Consider the following 21,354-nt stretch of genomic DNA (forward strand, 5'->3'; position numbering starts at 1 on the left):
TGGGGCGGGACCTAGAAGTAGCTCCACCGCGGGGGACCGGGCCTGGCGACCCACGGGGCGGAGCCCAGCGAGACTAACGCGAACTGCGCCCGCCGGCTGTGCGCTAAGTGCTGCAGGTGGCCTTCCGGAGCTCTCGGTCGCCCCTAGAGTCCCAGTGCGGGTTCCACAGGTCTGTGGGTCCGTTTGCCAGATGTGCACAAAGTTGGAGTTCCAGGATCCCTGCTGAGAGCGAGGCGATCGGTACGTCAGCTGCAGAAGACCGGAGACCCGGCGCCTCCGCTCCGTCCGCTAGGGCGAGCGGATCCCGAGGCTCCAGCCCCGCCCCTCCGGACCCACAGGCTCGGGCGGGCGAGGCCGCGGGTCCCCGGCAGGGGGCGACCTCGCTCCGCGCCGCTGGCTGCTCGGCAGCCGCCGCCCGGGCTGCAGCTCCTCCCTCGCTCTCCCTCCTCCCCCTCCCGGGTCCCGCCTCCCAGGCCTAGTGCCGCCCGCCTGTCCGCCGGTCTCTGCCAGGCCGTCTGTCCGTCCGCTCTCCCGTCGGTCCGCTGCCCCGGTTCCGCTAGCCCGAGTACGTGGGTCGATTCGTCGCTTCCGGCTGCCACAAATCCGTCTCCTGACCCCGGGCAGCTAAGGCCCATGCTACGCGAGGCCGGGGATTGGCAGGGCGCGTAGGCCGCCCCGCGGCGGATGCAGCCGGAATAAAGAGGCGGCAGAGAAAGCAGCTGGTCTCTGCTCGGCCCGCGTCTGACCCCACGGGGCGGCCTGGAGCAGGTGAGCGACCGGGCACCGGGGACTGCATCGGAGGGCCACTCCCATGCCTACCGCAGCCGGGGAGAGCCTCCTGAGCTCCGGGGCAGCCCAGGCTGGGGCCTGGAAGCACAGTCGCTTCCCCGGCACGGTTTGAGGCTTATGGGGCCTTCCTCGGCCGGCCGGAACCACCCTTTTTCTGGACACAGCGCCTGGGCCCTCCTGAGCAAGAGCTGACAGGAGGCAGCCCAGCTGGGCCTAATGGGAGACGATCAGCTTTCCTTTAGTTCCTCGGAGAGGCGGAGGTGGGGCGCAGGTTAGGGACTTCTCCTTGCCTTCCCTCCCCTCCGCTCCCCTCCTCTCTCCTGCCCTTTGCGGAGTGATATGAGAGTGTTCCTGCCTTTACCTTCCTGGAGAAGGCTCGGGGTGGGCGGTGGGGTTGCTCCGGGAGGTTGGTGAGTGGGGGTGGCCGCTGGGGCTGGCAGCCATTCATACCAGGAAAAAAATAACACAGTTGGATTGGTACAGCCAGACCCAGACAGCATATACGGAGCCCTCCGCCTCTCCTTTCTACCTTAAGAACGCTGAGACGACTAGCTGTAGCTGTTTGTCCATATTCCTTGGTGCTACAGCAAAGCAGCAACTGCTTTATTCCCTTGCTTCTTAGAAGATGCTGAGGATGACAGTTTTTAGCTTGATTCTTAGGTTTCTTTAGCAGAACAGTTAGAAGCCAGGTAGGCTGGCTTGCGAGGCCATTCTCTGCCTTCTTCCTCTTAGAGAAAACTTACAAACTTTGAAACCTAAGCAGCAGATGAGCTGAGAAACTGGCAGGGGATTTGCTTTTGATTCCAAAAGTCCCTCCCTCCCCTTCTCTCTCTCTGTGATTATTTTTAATGATGCCTCAAAGCGGTGAATTAGAGATTTGCTGGGGTTGTGGGTGAGCTTTGTCTTGCACTGATTACTATGAATGACCTGGAGGAGAAAAACCCTGTAGCATGCTTTAGGCTGCAGAACTCAGGCAAACAGTACAGTTTCTTACACCTTGACAGTCAAAGGGCTCACAGGATTCTTAGACTCCTCTGGGAGATGACTAGAGTGCAGAAGTGCAGCTCGGAGGTACCCCACCATGGGTGGGTCTGTAACCCTGTCATTTAACCCTTCTTTTCTACAAGACCATTCATCCTGTTAATAACCAGAGATGCGTGTACCTTGGGAAAGGCCTGGAGTGCAGGGGAAGAGGAAGGTAGATCAGTTCCTCCGAGGAGAGGGTTTTTAGGTGGTTTGTTTGTTTGTTTGTTTATTGAGACAGGGTTTCTCTGTGTAGCCTTGGCTGATCTAGACTTACATTGTAGACCAGGTTGGCCTTGAACTCACATCAGTCTACCTGCCTCTGTCTCCCAAGTGCTGGGATAAAAGGTGTGTGCCACCACGCCTGGCCTTTTAGGTGATTCTTAATCCTAGCTTCCCAGAGTCCATCTGCCTTAGGACTCATACTGGCTTCCTTCTGCAAGCAGGATCCTCTGGTCTCTAAGGAGTGGTGTTCTCATGTCAATGTGAGAGGGGCTGGCAGGCTTTCGGGACTGGTCACCCAAGACCCTGTGAGACATCTGACTGGACAGATCATATGGAAACTAGAGGGGCTTTGCGGAGGCTGAGATGCTCTGCCAGGGACTGGGGGATTGAAGAAAATGGCTGTGGAAATAGCTCCCTTCCCCCTGGCATGGAGGAGTGGAGCTGCCAGCAGACTTCTTTGATAACACGTGAAGGGAGCAGGTCTCTAGCCCTGAGCATCTCCTTCCCTTAAAGTATCGAATATCGGTGCCATGACTGTGGGCAGTGCAGGAGAAGATACGGGAAGGGCCACTTGTCCCTGCCTCAAGTTCACTGTGTCTCTCTTCCCTACAGAACCGATAACTGGGGAAGGCAGAGCCTTCTTGGCATTGCTGGGACCCTGTCTCGAAGAGCCCCGTGTCCTGTAGACTTACCTTCTTGGCTAATGACAAGGGCTATTTGACCAGTCCTCTGTGCCTTGTGTCCTCTTGTCCATTCCTGAGATCCGGTAGCTTCTCTCTTAGGGTTGGTTCACCTTAAGCGGGAAACTGAAGCCATTACTGTCCAAACCGAGTTTCATCTTCCCAAGCATGTCGGAAAGCTGGCAGCAGCCACCGCAGACTCAGCCCCAACAGCCACAGCCACCACAGCCTCAGGACCATGCAGAGCCCCCACCAGCCCTGGCTGAACACTCGCTGCCCCCAGGCACAGCGGAGAACCCACTGGGCTGTGCTGTCTATGGCATACTCCTGCAACCCGATGCAGGCCTGCAGCCCCCACAGCATGCACCCCTGCAAGCAGGGGAGCCAGGCCCCAAATGCGGTGTGTGTGGTCACGACCTGGCACACCTCTCCGGTGCACACGAGCATCAATGCCTGGCAGGCCATGACCGTTCATTCCAGTGCACGCAGTGTCTCAAGATATTCCACCAGGCCACCGACCTGCTGGAGCACCAGTGTGTGCAGGCGGAACAGAAGCCTTTTGTCTGTGGTGTTTGCAAAATGGGCTTCTCACTGCTCACCTCGCTGGCCCAACACCACAGCTCCCACACTGGCATGATTAAGTGTTCCATCTGTGATAAGACCTACAAGCCAGCTGAGGCTACTGAACCAGCCACCACCACTGCCCCGTCGCTGCCCCCAGCACCTCCGCCCACTAATGTAGTCCCTGCAGAACAACCGGAAAAACCCTATAGCTGCACCATCTGCCAGAAACCCTTCAAGCACCTGTCGGAGCTCTCGAGGCATGAGCGGATCCACACTGGCGAGAAGCCGTACAAGTGCACACTGTGTGACAAGAGTTTCAGTCAGTCCTCCCACCTAGTTCACCACAAGCGCACGCACAGCTCCGAGCGCCCCTACAAGTGTGCTGTCTGCGAGAAGACCTTCAAGCACCGCTCCCACCTGGTGCGACACATGTATGCTCATTCCGGTGAGCACCACCTGTTCCGCTGCAACGTGTGTGAGCTGCACTTCAAAGAGTCGTCCGAGTTGCTGCAGCACCCTTGCACCCCAAGTGGTGAGCGGCCCTTTCGCTGTGGTGAGTGCCAGAAGGCCTTCAAGCGGCCATCGGACCTGCGGCAGCATGAGCGCACGCACAGTGCGGAGCGGCCCTTCAAGTGTGACCTGTGCCCCATGGGCTTCAAGCAGCAGTATGCGCTGATGCGCCACCGGCGCACACACAAGACGGAGGAACCCTTCAAGTGCGGCCTGTGCGAGAAGGGCTTTGGACAACCTAGCCACCTGCTCTACCACCAGCATGTGCACACCCTGGAGACTCTCTTCAAGTGCCCGGTGTGCCAGAAGGGCTTCGACCAGTCCGCTGAGCTGCTGCAGCACAAGTGCCTGCCAACCTCTACAGAGCGGCCCTTTAAGTGCCCAGTGTGTAACAAGGCCTACAAGCGGTCGTCTGCCCTGCAGAAGCACCAGCTGTCGCACTGTGCTGCGGCCGAGAAGCCTTTGCGTTGTACCCTCTGTGAACGCCGCTTTTTCTCCTCCTCTGAGTTTGTGCAGCATCGCTGCGACCCAGCCCGGGAGAAGCCACTCAAGTGTCCAGACTGTGAGAAGCGCTTCAAGTATGCCTCAGACCTGCAGCGCCACCGGCGGGTGCACACGGGTGAGAAGCCCTACAAGTGCCCCAACTGCGATAAAGCCTTCAAGCAGCGTGAGCATCTCAACAAGCACCAGGGCGTGCACGCCCGAGAGCAGCAGTTCAAGTGTGTGTGGTGTGGCGAGCGTTTCCTGGATGTGGCGCTGCTGCAGGAGCACAGTGCCCAGCACAGCGCTGCCGCTGCAGCCGTGGAGGGTGCCTACCAGGTGGCAGCCTGTTTGCCCTAAGGCTTCTGTGCCACCACTTGCTCTGTCTAGTCTCACCTGCTTGCAGCTGCATGGCAGCAAGCCTGTCGACCACCCCCACCCCCACCCCCTACCCCAGGAGTGAAGGCCAAAGGGTTCTGGGCAGGTGGAGGGTGCGCATGTTCAGTAATACTAACATCAGCCCAGCTGTGGGAGGAGCCGAACTGCTATGGCCAGACCCCAATTCCGTTAACCTCTTCCCCATGACAGGACTTGCTTTCTGAGAGCCTGCTGCACCCCTCATCTATAGGGAACTCGAATCCTACCTGTAATCAGGTACCTCTCTGCCCCAGGTATGGAGGATGCCAACCCGCTTTTCTCAAGTCTTTCAACCTAGTTAGAAGCCAGGTGGCTTGGGAAGGAGGAAGTAGGGTTTCCCTTCAAGTTGCTTTTCATGGGGGGAAAGGCCAGCTTTGTGACAGTTCTGGGCACTTGGAAGGTAGACAATGAGCTGCAGTCCTCTGCCCAGCTAGGACAAATGTTCCCCAACCCCGAGTTTCTGGTAGTAGAATATGTAGGATAGGAGCCCTTGGGCAGGGTATGCTTAGAGACGAGGGGCCCAGTCAGGGTGGGGAAGCAGGAACATTCCATGACCCCTCAGGTCAGCCAGTGCTGTCTGTCCACAGAGAAAGGGACACAAGCAGCCCTGTGCTGAAGCCATCTGAGGCTGTGGAACCCCCTCCTGCCTGCGAGTAGTTCTGAGCTACAGGGGAGTGAGTGTGTCCTTAGCAGAGCTGCTGTTGTGGAAGGGGAGGACTGTTAGTCCCCTTTATGCCCCGTCCCTGGCATGGGGAGGAAGACCAAGCCCATGATTTACCCAGCAGTGATAAACAAGTCCCTCCCCAAACTGTGTGAACCAAAGTGTCTGGGTCTCAAGAGTGACAGCTTCAGCTTATCCCAGCCCTGCCTGAGGCCACATGGGGCCCTGGGTGCCCAGGGTAAGGAATGGTGTTTCACCCCACAGAGCCCTTCCAGCCCATGAATGCCATCAGGCTGGCTATGGCTTGGGCCCGAAGGATCTTTTGTTGCCAAAACAATCTGCTGTCCTTTGAGTCCTAGAGTCCCCCTAGGTTTTTGGCTGCTCACAGCCTGCCTCCTGTAGCAAACATTGGGGACACAAGGATAGAGGGGTCTACTAGGCAGCGTTCTTGGCAGGTACATGGTCAGCCACCATCACTGGACACAGCCAGAGCCACCTCAAGAGCCTGGAGGACCTTTGTTGTCAAAGTCATCATTCTGAACCTAGCCCTGACCGCCGTCTTCAGCCTCCCTCTCCCTATCCATGAGTCTTGAAAGAAGACTGACCAGCACCCAAGTCAAGAGCCAGATGGGTAGGAGGATACCACCTCATCTCTCATCTTAGAAAGTCCAGCTGACCACACCCACCTGCTCTGTCTGCCCAGGCCTGCCCTGTGTCCACAGAGACAGGTTAGCACTTCTCTTGGGCCGACTCTTGGTCACAAAGCCTCAAAAGACTGGAACTCGGGCTTACCACAGTCCAGTCCTAACTGCTAATTTTTTTTTTTCATTTTGCATCCTAAAAGCAGTTTGTTATACTACTCATAACATTGTATAGCTTAATTTCATGTCATTTTGGGTCATATATAAATCTGAGAGTTTGGAATTTTTAAAAGAATGAATTCATTTTAGGCAGCCACTTTTGATGTTCATATACAGTGAGTTTGATTTGTGCTCTAGAAGTAAAGACATTGACTGGTGCAGTGCACAGCTCTTCCACTCATTCTTTCCAGACGGAAGGACGGGAGGCACAGAGGCTGAGTTACACAGACCAGAGTGCCAGGTCGGCTGTAGGCTTGAATCCCTAGCTTTGAGGCTTCTGGCTGGGTGACCTTGGACTGGTCACTTAACCTCTTTGGGACACAGTCGCCTCATCTGTCAAAAAAACATACTAGATGATTAACTTGTCTAGCCATTGTGAGAACTGCATGTAGTCACCGTTCGGACTCTGAGGGGAAGCTCTAGACAAGCTGATTGACAGGTACCAAAGCAATATACCTTTAAGGTTTACCATAGCCCTTGAGGAGGGAACTGGACCATGAGAGACCAACAGCTCATGAAAAGCCAGAAGTTTGGAGATAGCAGTTTTCCCCCTTCATTCAGATGCTCCCTGGAATAGTGGTAGACCCACCCCACTCGGCTGGCCCACACTTATTTGGTCTACCCTACAGTGATCCCTCTATAGACCAGCGCAGTAGCTTTGACCTCAGTCCTTCCATACATATGTCTGGTACTCCATCCTTGCCCCCAGTAGTCCATCCAAAGTCTAGAGTGAAGCTGCCACCTGAGAACCAAGGGCACCCTGGCCTAGGTAAGGGTAGAAAGTTCACCGGCCATAGAGCTCCCCAAACTACATGTGTTCTTAAAGCTGTGGCCCCTGAGAACCCAGGAGGCCCCTTCCTATAGGCTTCTACCACTCAGCGGCTAACAGCAAGGGACCTTTGTGTCTGTGCCAGGCTCAAGGGCCAGCTTATTTTCTAGATGTGTGGTCTGGATAAAATCATAGGCCTGAACAGTTCCTTGTCCAGACCATGTGGAGCCGAAGGCTCAAGAATTGTCCATGTCACACAGTGGTAAGTGGCCTAGAGCTACTCAAGTGGAAGACAGTCCGTGTGGCCAGGACATCCTTGACAATCTGGCTCCAGGTCACTTAACTGGTTGGAACTGTCCCTGACAATCTGGCCAGGGGATCAGCGCAACAAATTGCTGCACCCCACCCCTTGCCCCAAGCTGCTGTTTCGCTTCCTTGACAGATCCAAACTAGTTGTCCACCTTCCCAGGAAGAGCAGTAGTTCCTTAAAGGGCCTGTACCTCCTTCACTGTTTTGAAAGGTCACCTCCAACCTGCACCTCCTTCCTGGCCTGTGACCCCGCCTGTCTCTAGAGCAGACCTCATCCTATCATGGAGTACTACCCTATGGGAATCCACCCAAGCCCTGAGCCAGACTCTGGTGACGAGGCCTGCTTCCCATCCGCAAGCAAGTGGTTTTGTCCTTGAGTGGTCACGCCCCTGGGAAGAGCCATTGGCTGCTATTAGTCTACATCTCCAGAGTTCTCTGCTGTAGTAGCTGTACAGGTCAGTCTGTGTGTGGGGGCAGGTGTGTGGGAGCTCCCGCTGTGCCCCCCATGCCACCCTGGCTCTGCATTCCTGCCTTTGTTTCTTCCACAACTATAACTGAGCACCTGCTGTTTGCCAGGCACATAGCAAGAACTTGAGATGAGTTGAAAGGGCTTAATAATCAGGGAGGAGAGGCTCAGCTCAGGGGAAGGCTGGGAGTGAGGGCGGTGCTGCCCGTTCAAGTATGAGATACTTAGCACTTACACGGTCGCTTGTGTGATTCTGGAGCCCCAGGCTGGGAGTGGGAAGAACACAGGTGGGGGAATGACAGGACAGACAGACATTCCTGGAGCTCCTACCAGTCAATCTAACCGTTTGGTGAACTCACCTGATGTTGACCCTTAGCCTCCACATGTCTGTGCACCCGTAGACAGACACAAAGTTAAAGTGGCCACTAACATCTGGGACATAGGACATCTTCCCTCTACCTGTCGCAGCTTGAGCCTGATTTCTGAGTCTGCCCTGCTGCCAGCCCCAGACCCTGGGCTATGATGCATGTTCCCATGTTGCTCTGTAATAAACACTACTGTTACTTTATCGTAGGAATTTCATTCAGTTCAAATTTGCCTGCATAGGTTTGGAGGCCTCAGACGCCGTTCCTGAACCACAGTCACTGGCCAGGGACATGAGTGAGTCCCCTGAAGCTAGTCCCCGTGCTCGTGGTCTTTGGAAAGAATGTGGAGAAGTGGGCATTTGAGGCTTTTGAGACTGGTAGAAGCAGGAAGGAAAGCATTTCTGGCTTTGAACAAAGTTTGAGAGCCAAGAGCCTGCGGGTAGCACAGACCAGCAAGGAAGATGGTGGGGTCTGGGGTAAAGGCCAGGGAATGGAATTGCATTCACGTCTAAAAGGCCTGGAGATGAAGTCGAGTTGGCTGCACTATCCCAAGGTTACAGGCGTGGTGAAGGTTCTAGTGGGATCTGCTTATGAGGAGCCATGAACCTCTGAAGATAGGAGGTCACAGCTGAGAGGTAGTGATCACCACTGGTACATCTGAGAGCAGTACTGTGAAGTCTGTTTCCCAGGCTAGTCTCAAACTCCTGGGATGTCTGTCATGCCTCAGCCTGCATATCATCTGGGACTATTGGTTTATGCCATCAGTCTTGGCTTCTTAGTATCTAATGGGACATCTTCCTTTTAAGTGCCTGTCTTACGTCTCCAGCCCCAAGAAGACCCTCTGCTTTCTTCTCCACTCTTGGCTTGTTCCTCAGAGCAGGAAAACAGTAGAATGTGATGATTGCAGTCTCACTGCCTTCACTTGCCAGCTTTACCAGTCCCAGGCTGTGTAATCTTGGGCCAATCATAACTCCCTCTAGCCTATTTATTTGGGTTTATGTGAATGAGTCTTTTGCCTGCATGTATGTATATGCACCATCTGTGTGCCTGGTGGCCCTGGAGGTCAGAGGAGGGTGTTACAATCCCTAGGAACTGGAGTTAGGATGGTTTTGAGCCTTCATGTGGGTGCTGAGAACTGAACCTGGCTTCTCTGGAAAAGCAGCCAGCACTCAACCTCTGAGCCATCTCTTCAGCCCCAAGTCCATTTATTTAACCAGCTATAAAATGGATTTAAAACAACTTACCTCATGGGGCCTGTGAAGCACTTAAAAACTTAATAAAAAAAATATACACTCAGTTGTTTTTGCTTATGATTTCTACTTCCTTTATTCTCAGGTAAGTTTCTGTAGTTTGTATTTATGAAGTTGATATTAAATGGACAGCCAGTGGAAGGCCCAGGGGCTGCTCTAACACTGCCCCAGGCTGTAAGGCCCTCTTCCCTGGGGCTCCCCTGCACCTAGGCCATCATGTCCACCACCAGAGGAGGGCAGTGCCTTGAGGAGCCCAGGATGTTCTCAAGCCCCTCAGCCCAGTTTATATTGGAACCCGCAGCTTCACAGGGAACAGGGCACAAACTTAAACTGTTCGCTGCCCTTCAGGGAAGCTCTAGGTACCTGGAAATCCCAAAGCACACCAGTATGGTAAGGGTTCCAGGGGGCGTGTCACAGATGCCCCTTTCAACCCCTCCTTTCTTAGTGTTCAAGCTCGGGAGGACGTTGAAAATTCAGGATCTTGGTTAGGACTTGCAAACGAGACAGGAGCATTGGGGAACCCTGATCCCAGCCTATCCTTGCCCTGTGCCTCAACCACAGATAAGACTTGAGACAGGCCCTTATACTCCACCCAAGTCCACAAAACATCTTTCCCCAGCCCTTACACGCCTTCTCCCTGTTCCCCAGGAGCTGGCAAGGAGCAGGCACACTGTCATCTGTGGTCCAGATCTTTCCCAGACTCCCCAACCACTACCACCACACAGAGGCCTAGAGCCTCGCTGAGGAAGCATTATGTTTATTTATTGAACTCGTGGGCAGATGGGTGGTGCCACTGTATGTCCTCTGTCCTGCCAGGGGACTTGAGGTGGCATGGTCCAGTCATAGAAGCATCAGCACTCTCGAGCCCCCAGGTCAATGCCAGGGAGTCAGATAGTTGATGCGACTGTAAAGAGAAAGAGGGGTGAGATGGGGACTCCAGAGTGCTCTGAAGAAGGAAGAAAACAAGTTTCCCTTCCCTAGCTCTCCCACCCCGAAGCCCACATCTCTACCCGCAGGGTTCTGAAAACCGTTCCCATTCAGTCTATGTGGCCAAGAGCCTTCAATGGTTCCCTATTTCCTTTTGTGTGCTTTTGGCTGTTCTCTTCACCTCTCATTTACCTCATACTATTTCCCACTGCCTTCCTAATGTTAGCCGATTCACGGGTTTTCAATCATGCATGGACCTACTCTAGCATCACAGTAACAAGATCCAAAGTTGTCCTGTGTGTGGGCTGGGGTAGGCAACTTTCAGGAATAGAAAAAGGCAACACGCTGCATGCTACAAGCTAGAAGAGAAGCGGAAGTGTGCATTGTAGGGAGAGGCGGAGTGTTTGGTTGTGCCAGTGGGAGGGGTCGCGCTACCGAGTCTGGCATTGATGATATGTACTTCCTCATTGTTTGGAGCCTTTAACCCAGGGTGACCCTGGTTGGAGATCTACAGTGCAGCAGGAAGCAGATGGCAGTTCCTTCCTTCTCCACCCTCCTAGATGCCCCCTCCCTCTTTTCCGGCCTCGTTTTGGCCAATCCTGGTTGGAAATGCATCCCTAGCCAGTACCCACTAAACTGTGTGTGGAGCACCAGCTGAGCATCCTCAAGGGTCCCTTGCTAGGGGGCGTGGCCTACTGTGGCCAGGGTGGGGCCATTCTCTACCTGTAGTGGGAGCCAAAGCGCCGAAACACATTCCTGTGAAAGAACCAAGAGCACCACTGAACGCCCGCTCCCAGAGCGTGGGGGTGCCAGGCACCGGCTGACAAGAGTCGGCTCGGTAGGAATTCAGTATCCTACAGCTACGATCCCCCTCCCCTGTTTCCTAGGGGGGTCCCTAAGGGGTTCCGCATAGTGTCACTTACAGCGAGTCGGAAGGCAGGGGTTTCTGTCCATAGCAGTCCAGGCTGGGGTTCTGATTGAGGCAGTGCTGGGGCGGGCCACAAGGATGGGGACCCGTCAGCCTGTAGGGGCGTGGACCCCAGCATTCGCTCCCTCCCAGCCACCCAGGTCCCAGCAGAGTGCATCTTTCCCTACCCGCCAGCTCTGGGTCACGTCCGGTTTCAAGTACCGCACCGCATAGCCACTGAAACTCTCGACTGTGGAGAGAGAGCCCACCTTGGGAACAAGCTGAACAAGCCCAGCTCCTGCCTCATCTAAGCCACGCCCCTGCACAGAAACCCCACCCCCTATCTTCTGTGGCCAGAGCCCTGCTTGGCTCTCAGCCCCAAACCCAAAGGCTTCCCTACCTAGAGTCATCTCAGTGGGACCCCACCCCCAAGCTCCGCCCCCCTCCTCCCTTGTCCCTCTGTCTGCATTGCTAGGCCTTGGGCTTATGGCCCTCACTCCCTGTTTTAGATGCACCATCAAATTGCAGGACATCTCCCCCTCCTAGCATCCTTTGCAGTTGGTAGACTAACCCTTCTTGTTAGCACAAGGCAGCTTGAATTCCCCGGATCTGGACACGAACTGAGACCAGTCTTCTATGGCACGTGTGAAGCAAGGCCAGTCAACACGGTTCACTCCTGGCGCAATGGGCACCAGCTTTCCTTCACGGTACTTGTGACAGAGCTTCTGGCCGGTTGCTGTGAAGTCCTACGAAATGATGGACCATAATGGCTGATGCAAGATCCTGGGGGGCTCCCTAGGCCTGACATTAGGCCCATTGGACTGAGGGGATGCAGGAAACTAGGGACTGGATTGGGTAGGGTGGGAGTCCCAGATAGGCAGCTGGGGATCTGTTCAGGCAGTAAGGAGAGCCTTGGACCAGAGGTGCCTGGGCCCTGGGACAGATTGGAGCTACTGTGCCCATCCAGGGATTAGGGCAAAGGACACTCACCAGGCATTGTAGAGGTTTGTTGGGGACCCCTAGGAGTGTGAAGTGGGCCTTGTTAAAGTCATCTGTTGAAAGAAGATAAAGGTGTCCCTTCAGGAGCCCTTACAGGCCCACACTAGAGGCTTGGCCTACTATGCACCTTCAGAGAAAAAAATGTAGCCGGCGGTGGTGGCACATGCGTTTGATACCAGCAATCAGGAGGCAAAGGCAGGTGGATCTCTGTGAGTTTGAGACCAGGCTGGTCTACAAACTTAGTCCAGGACAGCCAAGCTACACAGAGAAATCGTGTCTCGAAAAGCAAAACAAACAAACAAAAACAAGAGGAAAAAAAAGTTTTGTTGGGTGTGATAGCACATGCCTTTATTCCCAGCACTCAGGAGGCAAAAATGGATCTCTGTGAGTTCAAGGCCAGCCTGGTCTACATAACAAGTTCCAGGCCAACCCAGGTGAGAATCTATCTCAAAGGAAAAAAAAATGTTAGTTTTAAAATATTTAATATAAAACAACATTGCTATCTCTTGAAATAAGGGAACACTATAGAGATCAATATGAAAGATTAGAAGAAAATGTGTATAAATTGCTCTATAACCCTGGGACAGAAGGACTTAATTTCTGTTTAAAAAAAAAAAAAGCCAAAAGCTGAAAGAAAAGGCCACACAACTTTGACCACACAAAAAATAAACACAAGGCTAGCAAGAACAATCAGTGGGTAAAAGGGATTTGTCTGCTGGCCCCGATGACCTGAGTTTGATACCTGCTCCCCACATCATGAAAGGAGAGGACTGACCTGCTTAGAGTTGTTCTCTGACCTTCAAGAATGATCTGTGGCTGGGAATTGTGGCCTGTCAGTGTTTGTGTGCGTGTGTGTGTGTGTGCGTGTGTGTGTGTGTGTGTGTGTGTGTGTGTGTGAATAAACAAGATAAAAAGTAAGCACAATAACCCAGCACTCAGGAAGCAGAGGCAGACAGATCTCTGTGAGTTCGGGGCGAGCCTGGTCTACAGAGCAAGTTCCAGGACAGCCAGGGGTAAACAGAGAAACACTGTCTCGAAAAAAAAAACAAAACCCAAAAACAAAAACAAAAACAAAAACAAAAAACCAGGGCTGGAGAGATGGCTCAGAGGTTAAGAGTACTAGCTGCTCCTCCAAAGGTCATGAGTTCAATTCCCAGCAACCACATGATGGTTCACAACTATTTATAGTGAGATCTGGTGCCCTCTTCTGGAGTGCAGTCTTTACATGTAGACAGAACACTGTATACATAATAAATAAATCTTTTAAAAAATCAAAATAAAAAACAACAGCAACAAAAAAGTAAGCACAAAAGGAATAAAAAGGCAAAGGGGAAATATTTCTACTGATTTTATAGATGAGGTTGAGGCAATTTCTAGAAATCAAGACAACAAACAAAAACAAAAAAGGAAAGAAACATGGATAAACCACATTCTTAAGTAGTTCATGTACAAATACTAGAAACACAGCTGGGCGTGGTGGCGCACATCTTTAATCCCAGTTTCAGGAGGCAGAGGCAGGAGGCTGAGGCAGGCAGATCTCTGTCATTCATAGGCCAGCTTGGTCTACAAATAGAGTCCAGGCGAGGTTATTACACAGAGAAACCCTGTCTTGAGAAGCAGAAACAAAACAAAACAAAGCAAAAACAAATAAACAAAAGGCAAAGAAGATCCAAAATCCAAAAACAAAACAAAACAAAACAAAACAACAAAAACCCCAAACCAAAACCAGACAAAAAAGCCAGCCAAGTACTAGAAATAATACGTTTGCTTTCGTGGCTCCTAAACATATGAAACAACACCCAGTTTCATTCACAAGATGAATGCACATTCAAGCAACATTAAGATATGTCTTCCACTTGTAAGGCCAGACTGGGAACAATGCAAAATTAGTACAGCTTTAAGAGATAGACCATTCATCGGACTTCACCAGTGGCTGTATAAATTGAGCAGAGCTTACAGACTGCAGTCCAGTGAACATTACTTATCATAATGACGAATACACATATGTCCTCTGACACCCGTGGTCTAGCAGTGCACAGATGATATAAGAAAGTGACCCATTTTCCTGTTTGTAACAACAAAAGAGTGCAAGCGTCAGTCATTAAACCAAATGCATCTAACTACATTTGCACTAGGGAACTGCTGAGAGTAATTTAAGAGTGGGTGTGGTGGTGCACATCTGTAAGTTATGCGCTTGAAGCCGAGGCGGGAGGATTATGAGTTTGAGACCCGTTAGGGGCTATATTAATGAAACTTGGTCTCAAAAATCTAAGGGCTGGGTACAGCTCAACGACAGAGAACTTGCCTATCATGTGTAAGACCTTATCTTCAGTCCCCAGAACAAGAAAAAGTATTCATTTGAGTCCATGTAGTTGAGATTCTCAAGTTACTGGAGACCAAGAAAAGTTTACACCCAGGCTACCACCTTGACCACATGCCAAAGTTAGCAGCCTGAACAACAGAATTCCACGTCCCTTCTTTTTTTTCCCCCGAGACAGGGGATCTCTCTGTAGCCTTGACTATGCATAATCCTAGATTCAATCTTTTTCCCATTTTAAGCTATAAAAGACATATTTGGAGACTCCAGGGGAGAATTTTTTTCTTTTTTCATAAAGGATATGTGTCCGTGTTGAGTGCAGTGGTGTGGGCCACCAATCCCCCACTCATCTGGAGGATAGCTTGAGCCGGAGAGTTCAAGGTCAGCCAGGACAACATAGCAAGTCCCCATCTCAAAGAAATGATGGTGCAGGAGAGATAGCTCAGTTAGTAAGGTTCTTGCTGTGTAAACATGAGAACTCAAGGTCTGGTCCTAGCACCCACAAAAAAAGATGGGTGTGGTAGCATACACTTGTCAACCTAGCATGGGGAGAAGGCAGGAGGATCCTGGGGTTCAGTGACCACTCAGCCTAGCCTACGTGGTGAACTCCAGGCCAGGAAGAGACACTATTTCAAAAACCATGGTGAATCGTAACTGAGAACAACACTTGAGGCTGTTCTCTGAAGTCTATGTGCACATGCACACACAGACACACACATAACACACACACACACAGACACAGACACACACACACACACACACACACACACACACACACACACACACACATTTGAACCCTCCTTCACCACATGAATTAGACCAGTAAGAAGACCAGGCATGGGGCTACATATCTGAGACAGGAGGAGCAAGCACACTTTAAGGGCAGCCTGAGCTACATGTTGAGACCAAACTACATATTTTGTTAATCCTGAAGGAAATAAATCTGTTGATGGGTCCTGCAGTGCTAGGCACCCTGCTCTTCATCCTCCTCCATATTGCCTCACATAGTCTGGGGAGGCAGGCTCCATCCCTGTCCCCATTTTTCTGCTTAGGAAGTAGAGGTGAGACCTTGGTGGATATTTCTATTAGGAAGCAGAGAGTAGGACAGGCCTCCCTCATACTTTCTTTTCTTTCTTTCTTTCTTTTTTTCTTTTCTTTTCTTTTTTTTTTTTTTTTTGGTTTTTCAAAACTGGGTTTCTCTGTGTAGCCTTAGCTGGCCTAGACTCACTTTGTAGTCCAGGCTGGCCTTGAACTCACAGCGATCCACCAGCCTCGGCCTCCCAAGTGCTAGGATTAAAGGCGTGCGCCACCACCGCCAGGCCTTTTATTTTTTTCTTTTTGAGACAGGGTCTCTCTCTGTCTTGGCCACCTTGGACTCACTTTTTAGACCAGGCTGGCCTTGAACTCACAGTGATCCGCCTGCCTCTGCCTCCTGAGTGCTAGGATTAAAGGCGTGTGCCACCACGACACTTGTCCCCAGTCTTTTCTTCCAGGATCTCCGTTTTGCCAGGCACCCTTGCTCCAAAGGCAAACAGAAGACCCTTAGCTGCTGCTGGTGACGTGGCCTGACCTTTGGAGCAGTAGGTGGAAGACTGACTGTGCTCATCCGAGAGGCAGCCCTTGACGGAGTCCATGTCCATGCGCCGAAGGGTGGGCAGGATTGGGTGGTACAGCTGATGCTTCACGCCAGCCAGCGGGCGACGCACGCGCTCCAGTGGGAGTAGGATGGCTGGAGAAGCATACACATGGGCGGAGCCATCGTCCCAGGGCACCATATCGATGATGCGGGCCATTGCTGAGGAGTAGAGGGAGGGGCTGAGTCAGATGTTCTTCCACACAGGCACACGTCCTTAGCCTGCGCGGCTTTAACTATTCATCAAGCGTTTATCATCTTCTGTGTGCCCAGTGACTTTTCAGAAACTCCTCATGGGGCAGCAGGGACATCCAAACAACAGATATATGTGTGCTAGGTGTGTGTACACACGCACACACTGCCTGCCCCCCAATGTTTCAAGGGAGGTGCGTGGATCTGAGAGGCCTGGAGTTGGGGCACTCCAGGGACTGTCTAAATGAAATGAAACGTAAATATTAAACAGGAAACGGGCAACAGTAAAGCCCTTTAGAACGTGGCTTAGAACTCTGTGCAGTTTATGATGCTAGGTAGCCGACTCTGGATTTGCCACACATTACAGACAGACAAGCCTGTTCTAAAGAAGGGAGAGGAGAAGATGGATGGTTGCCTACTGCCTCTCTTTTAAAAAAGCAGATAGCCCTAAAGACCCCCAACCCCCCATCCCCCCCATCCTGCCACCCCACTTTTTAGTCATTAACACCTTAGTGATTTTTTTTTTTGAGACAGGGTTTCTCTGTGTAGCCTTGGCTGTCCTTGGACTAACTTTATAGACCAGGCTGGCCTCGAACTCACAGTGATCCACCTGCCTCTGCCTCCCGAGTGCTGGGATGAAAGGCGTGCGCCACCACTGCCTGGCGAGAATTTCCTGGTTCTACTTCCTGACCCTTTAAGTTAGAGGTCAGAAATGGAGATGGGGCCCAGGTAGGCGGGAGGAGAGAAGGATTTGATCATCATCGAGGATCAGGGAGGGGCATGGTGATAAAGTATGGGAAATCTGTCTCAGAGATGACAGTAAGTGAGGAAGGACAGGGTGGTAGAAGATGGAGAGAGAGGAAGGGAGAGCTCCCTGTTTCTTCCCACCCACCCATCGCCGCTACCTCATCTGCAGGGCCCAGGCCCAGGTAGGTGCACAGGCAGGTAAGAACCCTTCTACTCGTCCGCTGCTCAGTGGGCAGAGGAAGGGAGCTGGGTGGGCCTTGTGGGCAACTTTGGGAGAAGGAACACGACAGAGACAATGCCCATTGCAGCCTGATTGTGAGGACACAGCTCCCAGGTAACCCTGGGCAACACAGGCTGCCAGGATGCCTGGATACTGGACACCCATTCCCAGAAGGCTGGGGTCTCCATGGCCCTGACACAAGCCAAACATCTTGGAAGATGTCAGAACTGGGGCTTTGTGGAGGTGACCTGGGCACACAAGGGTAGGAATAGCTGCTGGGCCCACTCCAACCTGTGTCACTGTGCTGGCTAGTTCAATTTGACACAAGCTATAATTATCTGAGAGGAGGGAACCCCAAGTGAGAAAATGCCTCCATAAGATCAGTTACAGGCAAGCCTGTAGGGCATTTTCTTAATTAGTAATTGATGGAGGGTCCAGCCCACTGTGTGTGGTACCATCTCTGGGCTAGTGGTCCTGGGTTCTATAAGAAAGCAGGCTGAGCAAACTAAGCAGAGGAAATCAGTAAGCAGCTCTCCTGCATGGCCTCTGCATCAGCGCCTGCCTCCAGGTTCCTGCCCTTTTTAAGTCCCTGTCCTGACTTCCTTCAGTGATGAACAGTGATATGGAAGTAAGTGTAAGCCGAACAAACCCTGTTCTCTTCAACTTGCTTTGGTCATGGTGTCTCCTCACAGCAATAGTAACCCTGGCCTAGTTGCTACCACCTCTCTCTGGACCTCAAGAGTACCTTTTATGTTAGGCAAGGACCCTAGGCTCTACAACAGGGCCGCTTGGGAGCCCGGAGGGTCGCCTGTCCCCATGAATCTTAGGGAAGAGGATCCCATGCTGTCTTTGGTCTTTGGGGGTGGAGATTAGCCAGGCTCTGGGGTCAGGGCAGGGATCAGGCGGAGTGGTGGCCTCAGCAGGCCGCGGATTAGTGGGTGATATTCCACCCCACCCCCACTCCACCCCACCTCACCCCTGGGGAGCTGCAGCCTCTTTTCCAGAAAAGCCAGCCTATGGGTACCCTAGCCCGGAACACTGGAGCCCTGGAATTTGTGGCACGCATCTCAAGGTTTGGAATCTTGGGGCTGCCTATTCTTTTGCATATATTGGCATGTTGTTTGCATATACCTGGATAAATGCTAAACCTGCCATTCAGAATTCTGTGCTGTTAGGTGCTGCTCCTCTAAAAGGACCCAGGAACTTCAGAAAGCACTGCAAGTTCTTTTAAAGAAACTTGCCCAGTGCTGACCCCTACCTCCTACCAACTCTTTCTTTCTTTTTCTCCGTCTTTCTTTGGTTTTTTCAAGGCAGAATTTCTCTGTGTAGCCTTGGCTGTCCTGGAACTCACTTTGTAGACCAGGCTGGTCTTGAACTCAGAGATTTACCTGCCTCTGCTCCTGAGTATTGATTTAAAGACCATAGTAGCACACACCTTTAATCTCAATACTTGAGAGGCAGAGACAGGAGGAGCTCTGTGTATTCAAGGCCAGCCTGGTCGACATAGTGAATTTCAGGTCAGCCAGGGCTACATAGAGTGACCCTGTTTCAAAAAACCAAATTTAAAAAAACACAGAAAGTATATAAATACATAATTTAGTCATTTATAAATTGAGACCCACTCCAACCCCACTCCCATAACTGCTACTCAGGTCCAGACACAGGGTGCTAACTTTGTTAAAGACGTCAGTGGAGGCCGGACGTGGTGGTGCACGCCTTTAATCCCAGCACTTAGGAGGCAGAGGCAGGTGGATCACTGTGAGTTCGAGGCCAGCCTGGTCTACAAAGCGAGTCCAGGATAACCAAGGCTACATAGAGAGACCCTGTCTCGAAAAACAAAACAAAACAAACAAACAAAAAGACTTTGGCGGAGTGGCGGCCTCTGTGGACCGCCGACGTGCACGCTTACTACATGGAGCTATACTGTGGCAGAGCAACCCCTGTCACTATGAATATATTGCCATGAGTCATTTTCTGGAGTCCTTACAAAAGCTGCCTCTTGATGCCTTTAACACAGGTGCCAGAAAAATCCAACAACTTCTGTGCGATCCTTGTCCCTGCTGTGCCCTGTGCCCATCCTGTTGGCAACAGGTGGGAGGTGTGCAGGGTCCAGGTAGGATGAGAAGTACAAGGAGGGGCCAGGGAGCTTGAGAAGCTGGGATTGGAGGTTCCACCCACACTTCCTAGTCACTGGGAGTTATGAGTCAGGGATGCGCTCACTGATACCACAGCAAGGGAAGATTTCTTGTCCATAGCAACCACAGCTACACAGATGCTGAACACCAACATGGCCTCCAGTGGCAGCAGGGACCACAGACATTGGCATAGCCTGCGGTGGCAGCACAGACGATGGGCATCCACATGGCTCCAGTAGCAGCATGGATCATAAACACTGGCATAGCTTCTGGTGGCAGTGCTGACCGTGGATATCAACATGGCCTCCGGTGGCAGCGGGGAGTGTGAACATTGGCACGGCTTGCAGCAGCAGCACAGACCATAAATACCAGCTTGGTCTCCGGTGGCAGCACAGACCCCAGTCATCAGCATGGCCTCTGACAAATATGCTTTATGCCAAGCAAGTTTATTTAGAAACGGTATCTTGGGCTGGAGAGAAGGCTTAGAGGTTAAGAGCACCGGCTGCTCTTCTAGAAGTCCTGAGTTCAATTCCTAGCAACTACATGGTGACTCGCAACCATCTATAATGAGACCTGGTGCTCTCTTCTGGTGTGCAGGAGTATATGCAGAAAAAACCCACCATATACGTAATAAATAAATAAATAAATAAAATCTTAAAAAGTTTAAGGGTATCTTAAAAAGTGGAATATGAGCTAGGAATGCTGGCATACAACTATAATCCCAGCACTCCAGAGGTTGAATTCAAATCCAGCCCTGGCTACATGGTACATGACCCTGTACAGGACCATGTGCTAGGCAAGCAGCTGCCGTCCTGGGGAGTTCTGCTGTGCCAACTTGCAAAAGATCATGCCCGCTGGGCTTGTTGAGGGTCGGAAGATCTCAAGATTCTCACCCGTGAGTGCATGTGCACGTATGTGCATGCATGTGTGCGTGCGTGTGTGTGTGTGTGTGTGTGTGTGTGTGTGTATGTGTGTGTGTGTGTGTGTGCAGCTGCTCTCTGCCACCTGTCGTATGTAACTATGGCCTAACTGCCTGTGGCCTTGGAAAAGCTAAGGCGAGGGAAGGTGCCCCTCAGGTGGGGCAGCCGTGCAGCTCCATCTATGCAACTATAAGAAAATTCCTGTGGGGTAAAGACTTTGTGTAGACTCTTGTAGGAGGAGCGCCCACCCTCCAGAAACAACCCCTCACCCGTGCTCTGTAAGTAAGCCCGATGAGTATTCACTGGCGGAACTGTGCCTGGGAATGTCACTGGAACCTTGGGAGAAGAGGAACAGAAGTTGCTTATGTCTCTCTCCCAGGGAAGGGATTTTAGCAACATCCTGACTCTGAAAAATCCAAACAACAAGAAAAAGACGTTTACAATCTGATTGCTTCATATGGAAGATCCTACCCTAGCAACTAAGACAAGTGGATATGTGCCGTAAAGACTTGCATTCAGAGCAGTGTGGTTTACAGTCGAAAGGTGCCAACAGGCTTGGTGCCCATAGTCAGGAGTCAGAAACCCACAGACATTGCCACCTCCGAGCCACAAGCACTTCCCAGATGCCACCTCTTCCATTGCTTTCATAGTATACTGCAACAGTGAACAGTACGTTTCGGTTGCTTTTAAGTTACTTGGTTTATGGTGTTCTATTCTGGCATGCAATAGGACAACAGGCTTTGGAGGAAGCCCTAAATCACTTTCGCTCAACATGCTAAGGGTTGGCCCACAGCTAGGCACATAAGAAGAGCTCCAAAAATTTGCCCCAGATGGTCATGTTATCTTTCTGCCCCTTACTGAACATCTTGTGACCCTACAAACCCGAGTGCTACCATTAATAGAGCCCCTCTCCCCCAGGGCGTTTCCCTTTGCATCTCTTCCTCCTCCGCTGCCTGGGTTGGTATTGCTTCTGAGAGCCCAGCCTGAGT

The 21,354-nt window shown here is 51.8% G+C and overlaps 3 protein-coding genes across 16 annotated transcripts in view; 2 read left to right on the forward strand and 1 right to left on the reverse strand.

Annotated features, from left to right (window-relative positions):
* Positions 1-103: 103 nt before the first annotated feature.
* On the forward strand, positions 104-4,706 carry ZNF319 (zinc finger protein 319). 2 transcript variants are annotated; one of them, XM_084757101.1, is made up of 2 exons: positions 104-240; positions 2,650-4,706. In XM_084757101.1, exon 2 carries the CDS (start codon positions 2,886-2,888, stop codon positions 4,629-4,631), a length of 1,746 nt encoding a protein of 581 aa, XP_084613227.1. In that variant the 5' UTR covers positions 104-240; positions 2,650-2,885; the 3' UTR covers positions 4,632-4,706. The 2 variants fall into 2 exon arrangements, with proteins under 2 accessions (XP_084613227.1, XP_084613226.1); XM_084757100.1 differs by lacking the exon at positions 104-240 and adding an exon at positions 628-768.
* A 5,403-nt stretch (positions 4,707-10,109) lies between these two features.
* Positions 10,110-18,325, reverse strand: SPMIP8 (sperm microtubule inner protein 8). Of its 8 annotated transcripts, none has more exons than XM_084757109.1 (8): positions 18,287-18,325; positions 16,089-16,313; positions 12,193-12,254; positions 11,774-11,948; positions 11,391-11,483; positions 11,219-11,283; positions 11,019-11,051; positions 10,110-10,272 (listed from the first exon to the last, which is right to left on the reverse strand). In XM_084757109.1, exons 2-8 carry the CDS (start codon positions 16,309-16,311, stop codon positions 10,126-10,128), a joined length of 798 nt encoding a protein of 265 aa, XP_084613235.1. In that variant the 5' UTR covers positions 16,312-16,313; positions 18,287-18,325; the 3' UTR covers positions 10,110-10,125. The 8 variants fall into 8 exon arrangements, with proteins under 8 accessions (XP_084613235.1, XP_084613236.1, XP_084613239.1 ...); XM_084757110.1 differs by lacking the exon at positions 18,287-18,325 and adding an exon at positions 18,056-18,237; XM_084757113.1 differs by lacking the exon at positions 18,287-18,325 and adding an exon at positions 17,249-17,387 and having other exon boundaries at positions 11,391-11,452.
* CNGB1 (cyclic nucleotide gated channel subunit beta 1) overlaps positions 17,402-21,354 on the forward strand; it is a 75,460-nt gene continuing 71,507 nt past the window's right edge. For 2 of the 6 annotated variants that reach the window (XM_084757095.1, XM_084757099.1), the window contains exon 1: positions 17,402-17,572. In XM_084757095.1, coding sequence (XP_084613221.1) covers positions 17,497-17,572 — 76 coding nt within the window. In that variant the 5' untranslated portion in view covers positions 17,402-17,496. Of the gene's footprint in view, positions 17,939-21,354 lie in introns of all 6 variants that reach the window. The other 4 variants (XR_014774533.1, XM_084757098.1, XM_084757096.1 and 1 more) reach the window with 3 other exon arrangements.

This window comes from Acomys minous, assembly GCF_964271855.1.
Source record: "Acomys minous genome assembly, chromosome: 14".
Taxonomy (NCBI): Eukaryota; Metazoa; Chordata; class Mammalia; order Rodentia; family Muridae; genus Acomys; species Acomys minous.

What these genes read in the sequence shown, in the direction of transcription:
- ZNF319 (XM_084757101.1), top strand. Translation starts at nt 2,886, where the DNA reads ATGTCGGAAAGCTGGCAGCAGCCACCGCAGACTCAGCCCCAACAGCCA.
- SPMIP8 (XM_084757109.1), bottom strand. Translation starts at nt 16,311, where the DNA reads ATGGCCCGCATCATCGATATGGTGCCCTGGGACGATGGCTCCGCCCAT. An exon ending in ACAAACCTCTACAATGCCTG is followed by an intron (nt 11,949 to 12,192) that starts GTGAGTGTCCTT and finishes ATCATTTCGTAG; the next exon opens with GACTTCACAGCAACCGGCCA. An exon ending in GCCTTGTGCTAACAAGAAGG is followed by an intron (nt 11,484 to 11,773) that starts GTTAGTCTACCA and finishes GGGCTTGTTCAG; the next exon opens with CTTGTTCCCAAGGTGGGCTC.